Genomic DNA, 14,169 nt, shown 5'->3' on the forward strand with positions numbered 1-14,169 from the left:
CAACGAATTCGTGAGCTAGGTGGAAGCTTAAATTGCAATCTATATTCCTTTTACCACAAAGTTAATGAAGCCAAAAGAAAACAAATAAACAAAGAATATCTTTCCTTTGGATTATAACCTCTTTATGCCTGGAAAATTTTTCAGAAATGCTGCGAAGTCGACTGAGATAATAGGAGTGCGCTTAGAATTAATAAAGCGCTTAGGAATTATTCTAGAATGCATAAACTCGGATCGTAAAATCAATTTGGATAAATTCAAAACATACGCAAGAGGGACCACATTGAACAATATGGATGTTATCCTATGCCTGTTACCTCTCATAACGTTTTATTTCATCCCAGCTAACACAAAACGTTCAAGAAACGTTCGTAGAACGCTAGAAACGGTCGGGGACGTTCTAAGAACGTTCAAAGAACGTTGCCAACGTTCTCCGAACGTACTTGAACGTTTTGTGTTAGCTAGGATGGCCATTATGGAAACGTGCATTCTTCCAATCGGACAATATTCTGAAGAAGCCCAAGAGGGTAGAAACAAACACAACAAGCAGTTTAAGGAACATTTTACGAGGAAAACATCACGAATGGACAGAAATTCTGATTTATTAAACAGACTGCTAATTACTTAAGATCCGATTATCACAAGTTTGAGAGCTCAAAAACTAAGCATTAAAATGAATCTCGAATTGTTAAATTTATTAGAAAGTGAGCAAAGTGAGAGAGCTTTAGAAAGTGAAAATTCTGTGGACTCATCTGAGGATTCACTAGATGAACATGTCATTGCCAGTGATACCAATAAACTGAGTAATCTATTTTTGTCTCTTTCAAAATGTGTTTTTGTTATTTAATTGTAAAATGTAAATTTTAATGTCTCTTTCATCAAAGTTCTTTAATTCTAAAATTAAAATCTAAAATCCTTAAATTTTTCAAATTTGCTCTATTTAATAAAGTTCGCAAAATTTTATATATGCCAATTTTATTTTTATTATTTTGCATTTTTATGATTACTATACCTATAATTGTACTTTATAGAAGCAAAGTTAAAGTCTATATTTGTGTTTGGAATTTTTTCCTTCTAGATTGATTCAATGACACACTGTTTGTCCGCACTTAATTTTTTTTTTTTAAGTAGCAGCAATTAGAGGGTTCTCAAGCAGGCTTAGCAAATTTAAAAGGATTACCGTATATACTCATGTATTAACCGCCGGTAAAAATTAACATTTTAACATAATTTAAATGGATATTATATAAAAAGTTTAAAATATTTTTACGGTAAATTTAATATTTTATGAGGATTTTAATTTTCTAGTTCGTGCATTAGCCACAACCATAGCCACCGAGAGAAATTTCGGGCCCTGAGGAAGTTTTCTTAAGGTGCCCTCATTATGATCAGTTAAATACCCAGGACCAATAGAAGCGTGCTCTAGTCATTGAAAATTAAAAAGGAAAGTAAATTAAATATTTTAAAAATTGCTTTCAAAATTATTTATACACATACGAGGCCCCAGTAATATTTCCCTTCCACCCCCCACCCCCTCTCGGCACCCATGACCACAACCATAACTTTTACCACATCTTTTAGGTAAAAAAGTGCGGTTTAAACATGAGTATATACGGTACGTAAAAATTTATTTCCAAATTGAACTTAATTAGAAAAATAAAATATGAATAATTTTTAATGTTAATAAAACTGCTCATCATCAGTATAAATGTAGCATTTTTGTTTGTACGGTTTGTTTGTAATATATAAATAAAAAAGTTGCACTTTTATTGTTATTACGGTTTGTTTTGTTTGTAACTATATGTGATTTTACACTTACTACATGTCCAAATGAATGATCCATTTTACGCCTTCCTACCGAAAAAATAAAGATGAATATTGTATCTACAATGGCACGACAAAAAAATAACATGAAAACAGGTAGCTGAAAACAACGACTTCAGTTTACAGATGGTCAATTACACGATGCTATTGCTATTGATGCTATTTAAAAAAGTATGATTGTGTACCAAGCTTCGGCGTCCCGGTTCAAAAAAATACGTTACGTGACGTTACGTGAAAGCAGCTTTTGTCCCGATTGAACCAAGACGTTACCGCACTTTTAAAAAAGTTGTCCCGATTGAAACGTTACGTTCCGGGAATAAAGTAACGTCCTGATTGAATAACCGCACTCGAAAATTTGGTGCGGTTATGAACCAAGACGAACCAAGAATAACGTGACAAACCGTGACGTTTCGAGACTTAACGTGATTCTTGGTTTTTAACTTACCAAGAATAACGTGACAAACCGTTACGTTCCGGGACAAACCGTTACTTCTTGGTTTTTTACATTTTTAAGCGCCTTTTATGACTTAAAGTCACTATTCAGAGCTTTTATAGGTTAATGGGGCTCGTCTAAAGCGACAAGCCCGGTCAAAAACTAAGAATACTCAGTTAAAATCTTATGGGCTAATGATAAACGTGATGCACCAACCTAAAGAAGGAAAAAAATTTAGGTTAGCACCTCAGTCCATTCTTAGGACCATGTAAAGGGGTGCGTTATCTACATTCGCTTTAGAGCATAATTTGCTAAATAACAATTGCCTTTAACGCGCATTTTGTGTTAAAAAATTTTTATTTTAAAAACTTACATTTTTGGAAAAGTGTGGTAACGTAACGGAACGTCACGTTGTGTCACTGTATTAAACAAAAAAAAAACTGGTGCGGTTTGATCTTGTTTGGTGCGATTTCCCAATCGGGAAATGAACCGGGACGTGCGGTTTCAACCGTTACCGCACCAACATCGTCCCGATTGAACCAAGACGTTACCGCACTTTAAAAATTTTTGTCCCAATTCATTTTTACCGTTACATTCCTACCGGAATAACGTGATTCCCGGTTCATTTCGGGAATAACGTTCCGGGACGCCGAAGCATATTGTGTACGCAGCAGTTGGACGTTTGGAAAATTTTTCATCGAACTTAGAGAGCTTTGCTCTAAAAATGAAATAATTCTTGTTGATTTGTTCCCAAATGCATGTCTTGCAGTCACTCGATGTAGCTGTTTTTGAGCCAATAAAAGCAAAATGGAAATCCTTTTGCCGACAATTTCGCATCGACCGTAAAGAACAGGAAAAATGTGCGAGTAGCTTTAAATTCATTTATAATCGATCTTTCTATGGCAAATAATATCAAAAGTGATTTTAAAAAGACCGGAACTTTTCCATTTGATTTTAACAGCGTTGACTACACAAAAATTGTTCAAAGATTAGCTGTACCAAATGTAATTAAAGCTCCGACTATTTATTTAGAGCAGAACCTTTCAAATGTGGTTTTATCAGTTTCTTCTCATATAATCTTTATTGAATCGTACGACCCTACTACAAAGTGGTGAAATCAATTTTAACGTAAGCGCAGTTTCTGCCCTCCACTTCCCCAACTCTTATTTTCTTTTTACTTTATTGCAGATTATGAAAGATCATTGTTTCAAATGAAGAAAATATCATAGGATTATATTTCAAAATTGAACGAAAAGAAGAAGTTACCGCAACGTTAATGTTCGCCATTTTCTTATTGACTTTTTGTTACTTCAAACAATATTATGCAAAACTGGGACGGTTTTTACTAGCGCAGCGTTTAAGTTTGAAATAGATTATCGAACTGGACTCTAATAAACACTTAATAACATTTTCGTGAATGCAAGAAACACTTAAATGTAAAATTAATAAAATAATTTGTAACTCAATATTTTACTTAAGAACTATAAGGCTTGGAAATTTATTAAAAGGTGTCTTTTTAGGTACAAAAAATAATTTTAGGGTTTTATTTTTGCAATAAGGTTCTTCAAATTCTAAAGTTCTTCGAATTCGAACAATTATTAAGTTTGAATTTATTTCTTTGACTGAAATTGGAGCAAATTTTAAAAAATAAAATTTATTTACAAAATAGTTGTCTTGCATATGACAAACTATACATTAAGGTCATCGCTTTGAAACCTTTTTTTTTTTTTAAAAAAAAAAAAAAAAATATGCCGTATGATTAAATGAACTTTTATAATTTTTCTAAGGAAATTTAAATAATTTTGGGAGATATTGAAATAAAACTCTCCTCCATCCCTCTTCGCCCTATTGAAAAATATTCATTTTTAATAGATAAAAACAAAAAATTCGTTCATAGGAGTTATATGAAGGTAAAACTTCCTCTTCCTGGCCACTCAATTTTAAAATATGTAGCATAATCCTGTAAATGGCCTACAATCCACATTATACGTTGGTTGGGGCTGAGAAAATTAAGGTTAAACCATGTTAATAATTAATCTTGAATAGCAACTCGCCGATTCCGCACAGTGTGCCAGTTATAGACAAAAACTCTATTATTAACTTTCTAGTATTAACTCTGGTATTAAACATGCAATATATCTGTATTAGTTAAAGATAAAGAAAAAACTGTCATATTTGCTCTAATGACATAACCTAACAATTTTTTACAGAAGTTTTGTTTACTGTATTTTTGTTTTTACTATTTAATAAAATACAATAAATAAAACTTTCGTAAAAAAATTTTAATTCTATCAATCAATTTTCTCTGCTGATTCCAAAACTGTAAGTATTTTTCTGTATCTTCAACCGTTTTAATACTATTTACATTTATCGTATACTTGTTTTTTTTTTATCATACCATTATCATACTCTTTTGATTATTATGACGAGTCATCGTATGTGGAATTGTTATATGTTAAGTTACTGCTAATTTTCTGCTACAGCTAACACCATTACATCTAATTACGCTGCATCTAATTTTCTCATTCAGATCAATTACTGAGTTTTGTTATTTACATGACGGCTACTAGAGGGTGTAAATTCTCCAGGTGCATTTTGTTACGTGTGTGTTTATTGTAATGGAAAAAAGTAGTTTTAAGTAAGGTTGTAAAAGCTAACAAAATGTGGATAGCCGATAGAATATAGAGGATGTTCGAAAAATAACGTAAAAGAAAAAATAATCAAGCTATAGTAAATTTTATTTCAAAAACACAATTAAATTAGGAATGTTTTTTTGTAAATGTTCTTTCAACTTGGCAACGTATCGTTCACTGTCGATGGAGTCGTTAAAAAAAAATGGACGGACATTAAACGTCTTGGAAACACCCTAATGATGGGCGACCTGATTTCTGCTGGTCGAGAAGACTACCTGCTTCTTCGAATTTATTAACTAACCTTTTGATGCTGTGTGTGGTGAATGGGTCTTTTATTAAACCACGTGCTTTTTTGAACTTTCGTAGTACTGCTGTTGCACTTTTACCCCTACTTCCATAATAGCATTTGATGATGAAAATTCTGTCTTCCATAGAAGTATTTTTTATGACTGTATTCTCAAAAATAACAATCTATAACATAAAATTCCTTCCTTATATATGTTTAAAAAAAGAACATTCTAGAAATATTCTCATTGACTAATAAGAAATAGAGCATGACAGTTAACTGTTAAACGGTTAATTTTTAGGTTAATCATGTTAAAGGTTAAGGTTAACCTTTAAAAATTATAAGGTTAATTTTAAGGGTTAAGGTTAACCTTTAAAAATTTAAGGTTAATTTTAAGGGTTAAGGTTAACCTTTAAAAATTTAAGGTTAATTTTAAGGGTTAAGGTTAACCTTTAAAAAGTTAAGGTTAATTTTAAAGGTTAAGGTTAACCTTTAAAATTTTAAGATTAATTTTAAAGGTTAAGGTTAACCTTTAAAATTTTAAGGTTAATTTTAAAGATTAAGGTTAACCTTTAAAATTTTAAGGTTAATTTTAAAGGTTAAGGTTAACCTTTTAAATTTTAAGGTTAATTTTTACAGTTAACCTTAACCTTTAAAATTTTAAGGTTAATTTTTACAGTTAACCTTAACCCTTAAATTTTAAGGTTAATTTTAAAGGTTAACCTTAACCTTAAAAGTTTAAGATTAATTTTAACAGTTAACCTTAACCCTTAAATTTGTTTATATTGTCACGGATTAATGCCCTTTTCTCAAAATATCTTCTTAGTTCCTAAGAATTTTAGGTTTAAAATTATATTGATATTGGTTACATAGTAATTAGAGCATAATCTTATGGATAGTGCTCTAACTGCTAGGCATAAGCCCCATCGCCAAGCTTTTGTAAAGCTATTCGTCAAGGCTACCCTTTGTGATGGAGGTTTTTTTTTTTTTGTTTTTTTTTTTTTTTGTTTTTATAACATGTTTTATTTTATTGGATATCTTATCTTATTCATTCTCATTCTCTTCAAATCCAGGCCATGTGATATTTTTCATTTCTTTCATGTTCTCTTTCATGAAAACAAGCATTTCAATGTTGTCAATGCTAAGGCAAGTTCTTCGTTCTGTCAATATATTTCCAGCTGTTGAAAACACTCTTTCTGATGTAGAAGATGATGCTGGGATGCACAACATCTTCTTGGCTAGTCTGGTTAGATATGGAAATTTATTTTGCTGGTTATTCCAATATTGAAGGATATTTGAATCTTTGTGTACACAGCCTTCTTCAACATATAACGTTACTTCATTTTGTGCCTCCTTAAAAGAGTCATCTTTAGAATTTTGTCTTTTTTGCTGTTTCCCATAAAGTTTTTTATTTGCCTGTTCCCAAACATCTTCCTGCTCATCTTCTTCAGACTCCAGTAGTGTTGGTGAAGAGATTTCATTACTAGTAGGACTTTCTGAACCATCTCGCTTTTTCATATCAATTATGGCTTGGACAGCAGTTACCTTAATCAATTCATACTTCTCAGGATCTGCAAAATTGATAACAGAGCCCTTATAACGAGGATCAAGAAAATGACACATTACATATTCTGGTGTTTCAATACCAGAATTTGGAAATCGGGCATCTAATCCTTCAACAAGCTTCTCTGAATTCTCACTGACACAAGTAAGAGTACTGTGGTTACCAAAGAATACTAACTTTCTCCTAACATTGACTAGTTGCATAAACACCAACTTCATAGTTGGTTCTTTGTCAGAACTAAGAGCTCTAGACATTTTTTCAAGAGGTTCAAGACAGTTCAAAACACCCTTCATGATAAGAATTTCATCCAGGCTTGGCAAGAAACCTTCAATGACTGTAGATGTTTCAGCCATTTTAGCAATGCAACCTTCAAGATCAATAATTGACTGCAACATCTTCAGATCTGAATTCCATCTTGTTGAAACATTCTGTACCAGTTTAGTTCGTGACTGCTTAAAATCAAGAGCTATTTTCCTCAAGATACTGGAATTTTTGGGAGAATGATTGAAGTGGCCAACCAATTTAGATAGTTTAGAAGAAAGTTCTTTCCAGGCAGGAACAGCTTTTAAAGCATCAGTGACAATCAAATGAATCTGATGATCAGCACACCACAAGTTGTCATTTATCGATGGTAATTGGCTAGCTTTGCTGAGGCGCATAGCTTTCAAAACATTAGTACCTCCATTGTTGTTGCCCATGTGTGGGTTTTCTGCTCCAATTTCAATCCTTTGATCAATGAGTCAAGTTTTTCCTAGATTATTTCACCCGTGTGTTTTTCTCCGAAATAATCAAGTTTGACAAGAAGACGTTTAAGCTCAAACCGGTTATTGATAAAATGAAGAGTTAAAGATTGGAATGAAAGATTATTATACTGAGTAGTCCAGATGTCTGTTGTAAAAGCAGCACCATCAAGATAGGGCCTTTCATCATTCACAATTTTTGAGATGTGGTCCTGAACAAGTTGATATAATTTTGGAATTCTTAAACGGGACAAGGAAGTTGATGAGATAGGGTTATATTTTCCCTTTGTTGTCAGTGACAATATTGTACGAAATCCTTCACTATCAACTATCTTAAATGACAACTGTTCCCTTATGATCCACTTAGTTATTTCTGTAACTATTTGCACATTTTCAGGATGGTCTTTGGGCCATTGACTTACAACACGAGCTGTTCTTGGTGTTTTTGGAGTTTTCTGAGTATTTGTTGATCGATGAGGTAATATTGATGATCCAGGAGTCATTACTAAACGAGCACGTTTACGACAATTAATGAAGTCTTCATCATTATCACTTTCACTATCATTGTGTCTCTTTGCTCCATTGGAATTTAACACTGCTTGAGAATCAGTTCTTTGCTCGAATTCAATTAAACTTTGAGGATGTCTCTTAAGATGATTCCCTATACCTGATGTTGAGCCATTCTTTGAAACAAGGATCGCGCCACACTCATTACACTTAGCATGAGAATCATCAGTTTTTGTAAAAAAGTCCCAAATCATTGATTTTTTTGGCATGATGATTGATGATGATGAAACTGAAAGTAATAAAAGAAATTAATAACTAGAAAGCAATTAAATAATATTTGCAAGTAAAAAAGATTATCTGTTTGACGGGAGGGGGGAGGAGTGGGGGGGGGGGGCGGACTAGGTTGTAAATTCCCTATTTGTAGTTTCTTGAAACTGTTGACACAGTTTAAAAATTTTATATTCTGTATAAAAATATTTCAGCGCTATATTTTTAAAAATTCATAAAACTGTTACATGTTAACAAATAGCTATTGCAAATAATCAAGAATATTATAAGTAACCAAAATACTTTTGGATCTCTGAAATATATGGTATATTTTCTAAATCAATCATTTCGGTTCTTTAGTTGCTGTTTTAAAAAAACATATTTATTAGTTAATGAAAAATTGTTATCGAAATGGTTCTCTTCTATATTTATTTGATGATTCTTAATTAGTAATTTTTTGCTAGGGTCACATAAAAAAATGAAAATACAAAATTTCCAAAATACCAAAAAGAAAGATTTTCGTACTCGCAAATAATATTTTAATTTATTGATAAAAAACATAGCGATCATTTGGAAAGAAATTCAGTGCTTAGTTGAAAAAGATGTTTTAGAAATTACTGTTTTAAGGTGACGCACTTAAATATGCCCTCAAACATAATGTGATTATAAATAAAAAATTAAATAAATTTCTTACTTGATCAATTTGAATTTGAAGTTTGTTGAAGTTGAATATATATATATATGTAGAACTTATCAACACAATTAGTAAACAAGCACTGATTGTAAAAGTGAAAAGAGAAAAACTCTCTCTTACAGATAATTAAATTAAATTAAATTCATTTAACTTCTCTCTTCTAGATAGATGCCAAATTAAAAAAAAAAGGGGGGGGGGGGGTTAAACACCACCTCTGCATGAGACTTTGTCGTCTTTAAACTGCAACACTGTTTCTAGTTTATACACTTTAAAAAAAATTCATATTCGGTTAACCGTACAAAAAGTTATTTTGTATGGTTAACCGAATACTTCGGTTAATTTTCTAAGGTTAATTTTAAAGGTTAAGGTTAACCTCTAAAACTTTAAGGTTAATTTTAAGGGTTAAGGTTAACCTTTAAAAATTCAAGGTTAATTTTAAGGGTTAAGGTTAACCTTTTAAATTTTAAGGTTAATTTTAAGGGTTAAGGTTAACCTTTTAAATTTTAAGGTTAATTTTAAAGTTTAAGGTTAACCAATTAACCGTTTAACGGTTAACCTTCATGCTCTAATAAGAAACAGACAAATGAAATTGTGCGTTACTTATCGAACACTCTGTATATTGGAAAAACCCTGGATGATCAGCACAAGCCATTGGTTCGTTATCTGATATGCGGATGCTGTCAATCTATTCTAGAAGTATGGTTAAGAGGTACTGGAAAAGAAATGCCTTTCGCCACTCCAAGAGTAGAACCATCACGATGAATCTAGCTTTTGTATAATTGATGTAACAAAGTACAGAAAATTGAAGTGTCCAGACATACCATCATCTAGAGCACCTGTCCCACATGATTACAGTTTACCAGCACCACCGCAACCTCCACAACCAACGCAAAACGTAAACTTTCACCATTCTCTCCAAAAGCATTACTTTTAACTGAATTTTATTAAACTTGAACATAAAGTTTGCACTGTACACTGGATATACAAAAGATGTTTTGAATAATAATGTAATGTCTTTGTTGAAGTTGTGATATGTAGTTACCTCTTTCTCTTCAGATGTAAGTAACAATCATGACATCTAAAGAGTTAGCAAGTAACAGCAGCCAAGAATTGGAGGGAGCTTTCTTTCATACCAACGACGACTTCGCAATCTCACTGTCTGAATCAGAGTGATTCTTTGATAGATGCTTTAATGATGGATATAAGTCTAACTAAGTCAAGAGCTGAGTTTTCATATAAAGACTGGTGGAATGGAATCTACCAAGGGAAGAGTACAGGATATGTGTGTAACGGAAACGACATGAAGAATTTGAAACTTACTATGATATTAGTAATAATCTGTGTTACTCTAAAGATGTGATTGATTTTTTCACTGCACTTGAACTCAAGTATGATCCTCCTTAGTAGCGACTATTTAAATATAGCTCAACACGAAGTCTCAAAACAGTGTTTCTCCACAATCGAAATAAATATCCATCTTTACCTCTAGGACACCCCGTAAAGAAGGAAGAAAACTATGATAACGTCAAAAAACCTCTTGACAATAAACTATCCTGAATTTAAGTGGGATATTTTTGGTGATTTCAAGATGATTGCCTATTTTCGGTTTGCTTGTAAGGGGTATGCATATAGTCTTTTTTTTAATGCATATAGTGTTTTCTTTACTAATGGAACAGCAGAGCTGATGATAATCATTACAAAAATATTGATTAGCCCCCGAGAGTGGAACTGCAGCAAGGAATGACATATGTTTTTAGACAGTATCTGCTAAATTCTAACAAAGTTTTGTCACCGCTTCTGCATATTAAACTAGGATTGGTAAAACAGTTTGTGAAGGCCTTAGAATTTATATGAGAAATTTTTCATTAAATTTGTCTGATGTTTCTAAAGCTTTTTAGGCAAAGATCAAAGATGGTATATTTTTAGGACCCCAAGTAAACGCAATCTTAAAAGTAGAGAAACTTGAAAGAGCAATGTAAAAAGTTGAAAAAGAAACCTGGTTCTCATTTCTTGATCTAGTTTTTGAATTCCTAGGTAATCATAAGGACACTAATTAAAAACAACTGGTCACAAAGCTTATTGAGAACTTCAAGGAACAAGCATTCTCACCTAGATTTCTTCCCTAAAATCTTGGGTGATGTCAGTAAGGATCATATCATAGATTTCATCAGGGTATCACAACAATCGAAAGAAGATATGAAGAAACATGCGATACTGCTATGATGAAAATATACAAATGGTCTCAAGTCAGAAAAGATGAAAAAACGAACTCTAAAAAATCTCGATTGTCAAACCATTTTTAATCTTACGAAAAGTGTTTTTAAAGCATTTTCAGTGCAGGATTATGTTGCTTCTACATGTTCTAACTAATATTATCTTTCCTACATATCTTTCAATATATGAAGAAGTGCTAAATAGTGTGTAACTATCCTCAATATTAGAATAGATTGAATCAACAGTCGTAGAAAGAAATTTGCGTCTTGTTAGAAAATATGAAAGCATAAAGAAATTAAAAACTATCGATGTTACTCAAAACGAATGTAATTTTGAATTAAATTCGTTTTGAGTAACATCGATAGTTGAGAAAAAGTACGTATATGAACATTAAAATATACAAATAAACAAAACTCGTCCCAGCAAACGACACTCTGGTCCCGCGCCGTATTTGTCTGGGCTAGTGTGGGTTGCCCAGCTTGGGTTCAGTAAGGTTTTTGAGTCGGTTTCAATGTGGGTCCCGTGTTGATATTGCAAACGATAATGTATTATGACGCAAATAAACAACAAATTCATTTCATTTTTCTTAAACAATGATTATAAAAGATTAAAATGTTGTGAATTTAATTTTTGTACTTGTATATAGATTTATTTATAGGAAATTTTTTGTATTTCATATATTTTCTACTTTTGTATAACTTATTTACTCACTATAATGATAATTGTATACGAATTAAATTATTTTTAGAATCTGTCAGATAATCTGATAAAACAAGTTTACAATTTGTATGAAACCCAAATGTGCGATGATAATCTTGATGTTACCGTTTACATTTACATTTTTCAGAATTTGATTATGATATCATTTCTAATAAAGAAAAATATAATCATAGTAGTTAAGACATGTCATAAATTTCTCAAGTACTGTAATTTGTCACACATTTGGAATATGTTGACACTATTGAAAGCCATTATAAAAAAAAATTCTTTAGAAGTGTTAGCTTCTGTATTTTTATATTTTAAATAGAGACTTTCATTATTTTATAGGTTTGGTTGTTTTTATTGTTTTTCAAAAGAAACTTATTTTCTTGTCTATATTTAGATATTAATTCCAATTTTTTATCTAATAAACATTCTTGGTTTTGCATGTGTCAGTATTTCAAATTTTTCTTTCAGGCATAATATAGATCTTTTTGAAATATCATTGCATGCAGGCAACAAATATGCAGTATATTTTAAGGATGGACCAGTTCAATATAAAATTGTCAATTTTTTAATCTTTCAATTCCCAAAAAATGAAATCACCTAAATATTTTGACAGCATAGTGACTTTTGAATACTTTAATTTTTAAAAAAATTGTGGGGTGTTCTTTGTTTTTTATTTATATCATATTTTTTTAAACAACAGTTGTAGTTGGAAAATATTAAGTAAAGTTAAACATTATAATGGTAACATCTAATAATGATTTCAAGTTGTGTTCAGGTAGAACAAAACGAAGAAAAAGTAATTCAAAGGTTTCATATATATATATATATATATATATATATATATATATATATATATATATATATATATATATATATATATATATATATATATATATGTATATATATATATATATATATGTATGTATGTAAATTTTCTTTTGTGCGTTTAGGTGCAGTTAGGACTTATTGTTAGTTTAGGAGCAGGGGGTCCATAATTAATGTTATAAAGTTCTTTTCTTTAAAAAATATCTTTAACTTTTACCTCTTAAAGAGCGGGTCCGGAGCAACAGTCCCAAAAAACTTTGTTTTACACAAAATTTGAAAGTAATAGTAATAATAGTAAAAAAATAATTTGCAGAGAAACGTAGCTTTAACACTTAACGCTATATTTTTATCCGCTTGACCGCAAACTTATGCTTAAATAAATGGTTTGCTGACTCATAAATCACAATACGTTTAAAAAAATACAACATCAGGGTACAATTTTTTATTTTTTCTAAATACAAAATTGGGAGATTTGAAAAACGGAATAGAATAATTTTAAACTCCATCTTTGACACTTTTACACTTCATATTTAAAGTTTTTATACTTCTTGATGTTTGCTATGCCACTTAGCAGTCTTTTCAAATGTCGCTTTGCTTCTACTGAATTCTAGAATTGAATAATTTTTAAAGCTTATTTAAAACTTATCATTTACATACTTAAATTCCAACTTATCTTGAAAAATATTATGTATTTCCCGGATTTATCAATAACAAAGATAATAATAATGTTTATTGTGACGCCTTTTGTAGGTTTTATTCTGTTTCCTTTATTTAATTTCGAAATTATAGCAAATTTTCATAAGTACCATGTTTTGCTGTAATTAAACCTCACTTCTAAAACAAAAGTGTGTATTGTTTTTAAATTGTTTTAACAACAGAAAAGATGATTGTCGTTTGAGCAACACATCTGTTCGAGATGCAGGGTTCTACACGAAATTTAAGTCGTGATGAAATGTTGCAATTGTTAGTTTGTCCAATGAAGGATTAACAAATCGCAAACTTGGTAGAAGATTTGGAGTGTCTTATACAACAATCGGTAGGGTTCTACTAAGATTTGTAGAAACCAATGATCACGCTAGACGACTTTGCCAAGGCAGACCAAGAGCTACCAATGCCATGGAGGACCGATTTTTAATGCTTCGAACACTGAGAGAACGGTTTACTACTGCACGAAGTCTCCAAATACAACTTGCTGAGGTTCATGGAACTGCTAGTAGTCAAGATACCATAAGAAGAAGACTCCGTGCTTTATATTTACGATCTCGGGTAGCAGCTACTGGTCCCAGATTGTCTGTAGACCACTGAAAAAACAGACTGGGTTTTGCAAGGACGCATATAAATTGGGAAATACATGATTAGGGACAGGTCATATTTACAGATGAGTCAAGGTTTTGTCTTGTAAGTTCTGATCGCCACCCATGAAGGTACAGAAGACCAAATGAAAGATATTTCGCTTGTAACGTTCGAGAAACCACTT

At 31.4% G+C, this 14,169-nt stretch overlaps 1 protein-coding gene across 1 annotated transcript; it reads right to left on the reverse strand.

Annotated features, from left to right (window-relative positions):
• Positions 1 to 6,208: 6,208 nt before the first annotated feature.
• Positions 6,209 to 7,415, reverse strand: LOC145186284 (zinc finger BED domain-containing protein 4-like). Its single transcript, XM_090098862.1, has one exon. The coding sequence runs from the start codon at positions 7,394 to 7,396 to the stop codon at positions 6,218 to 6,220; it is 1,179 nt and encodes a 392-aa protein (XP_089954988.1). The 5' UTR covers positions 7,397 to 7,415; the 3' UTR covers positions 6,209 to 6,217.
• Positions 7,416 to 14,169: the final 6,754 nt, after the last annotated feature.

Source organism: Hydra viridissima, unplaced genomic scaffold (genome assembly GCF_058129835.1).
Source record: "Hydra viridissima isolate aposymbiotic clone 2 unplaced genomic scaffold, HvirCarnegie_v1 scaffold_9, whole genome shotgun sequence".
NCBI lineage: Eukaryota > Metazoa > Cnidaria > Hydrozoa > Anthoathecata > Hydridae > Hydra > Hydra viridissima.

Coding starts and splice junctions, on each gene's coding strand:
- LOC145186284 (XM_090098862.1), bottom strand. CDS start 7,396: ATGCGCCTCAGCAAAGCTAGCCAATTACCATCGATAAATGACAACTTG.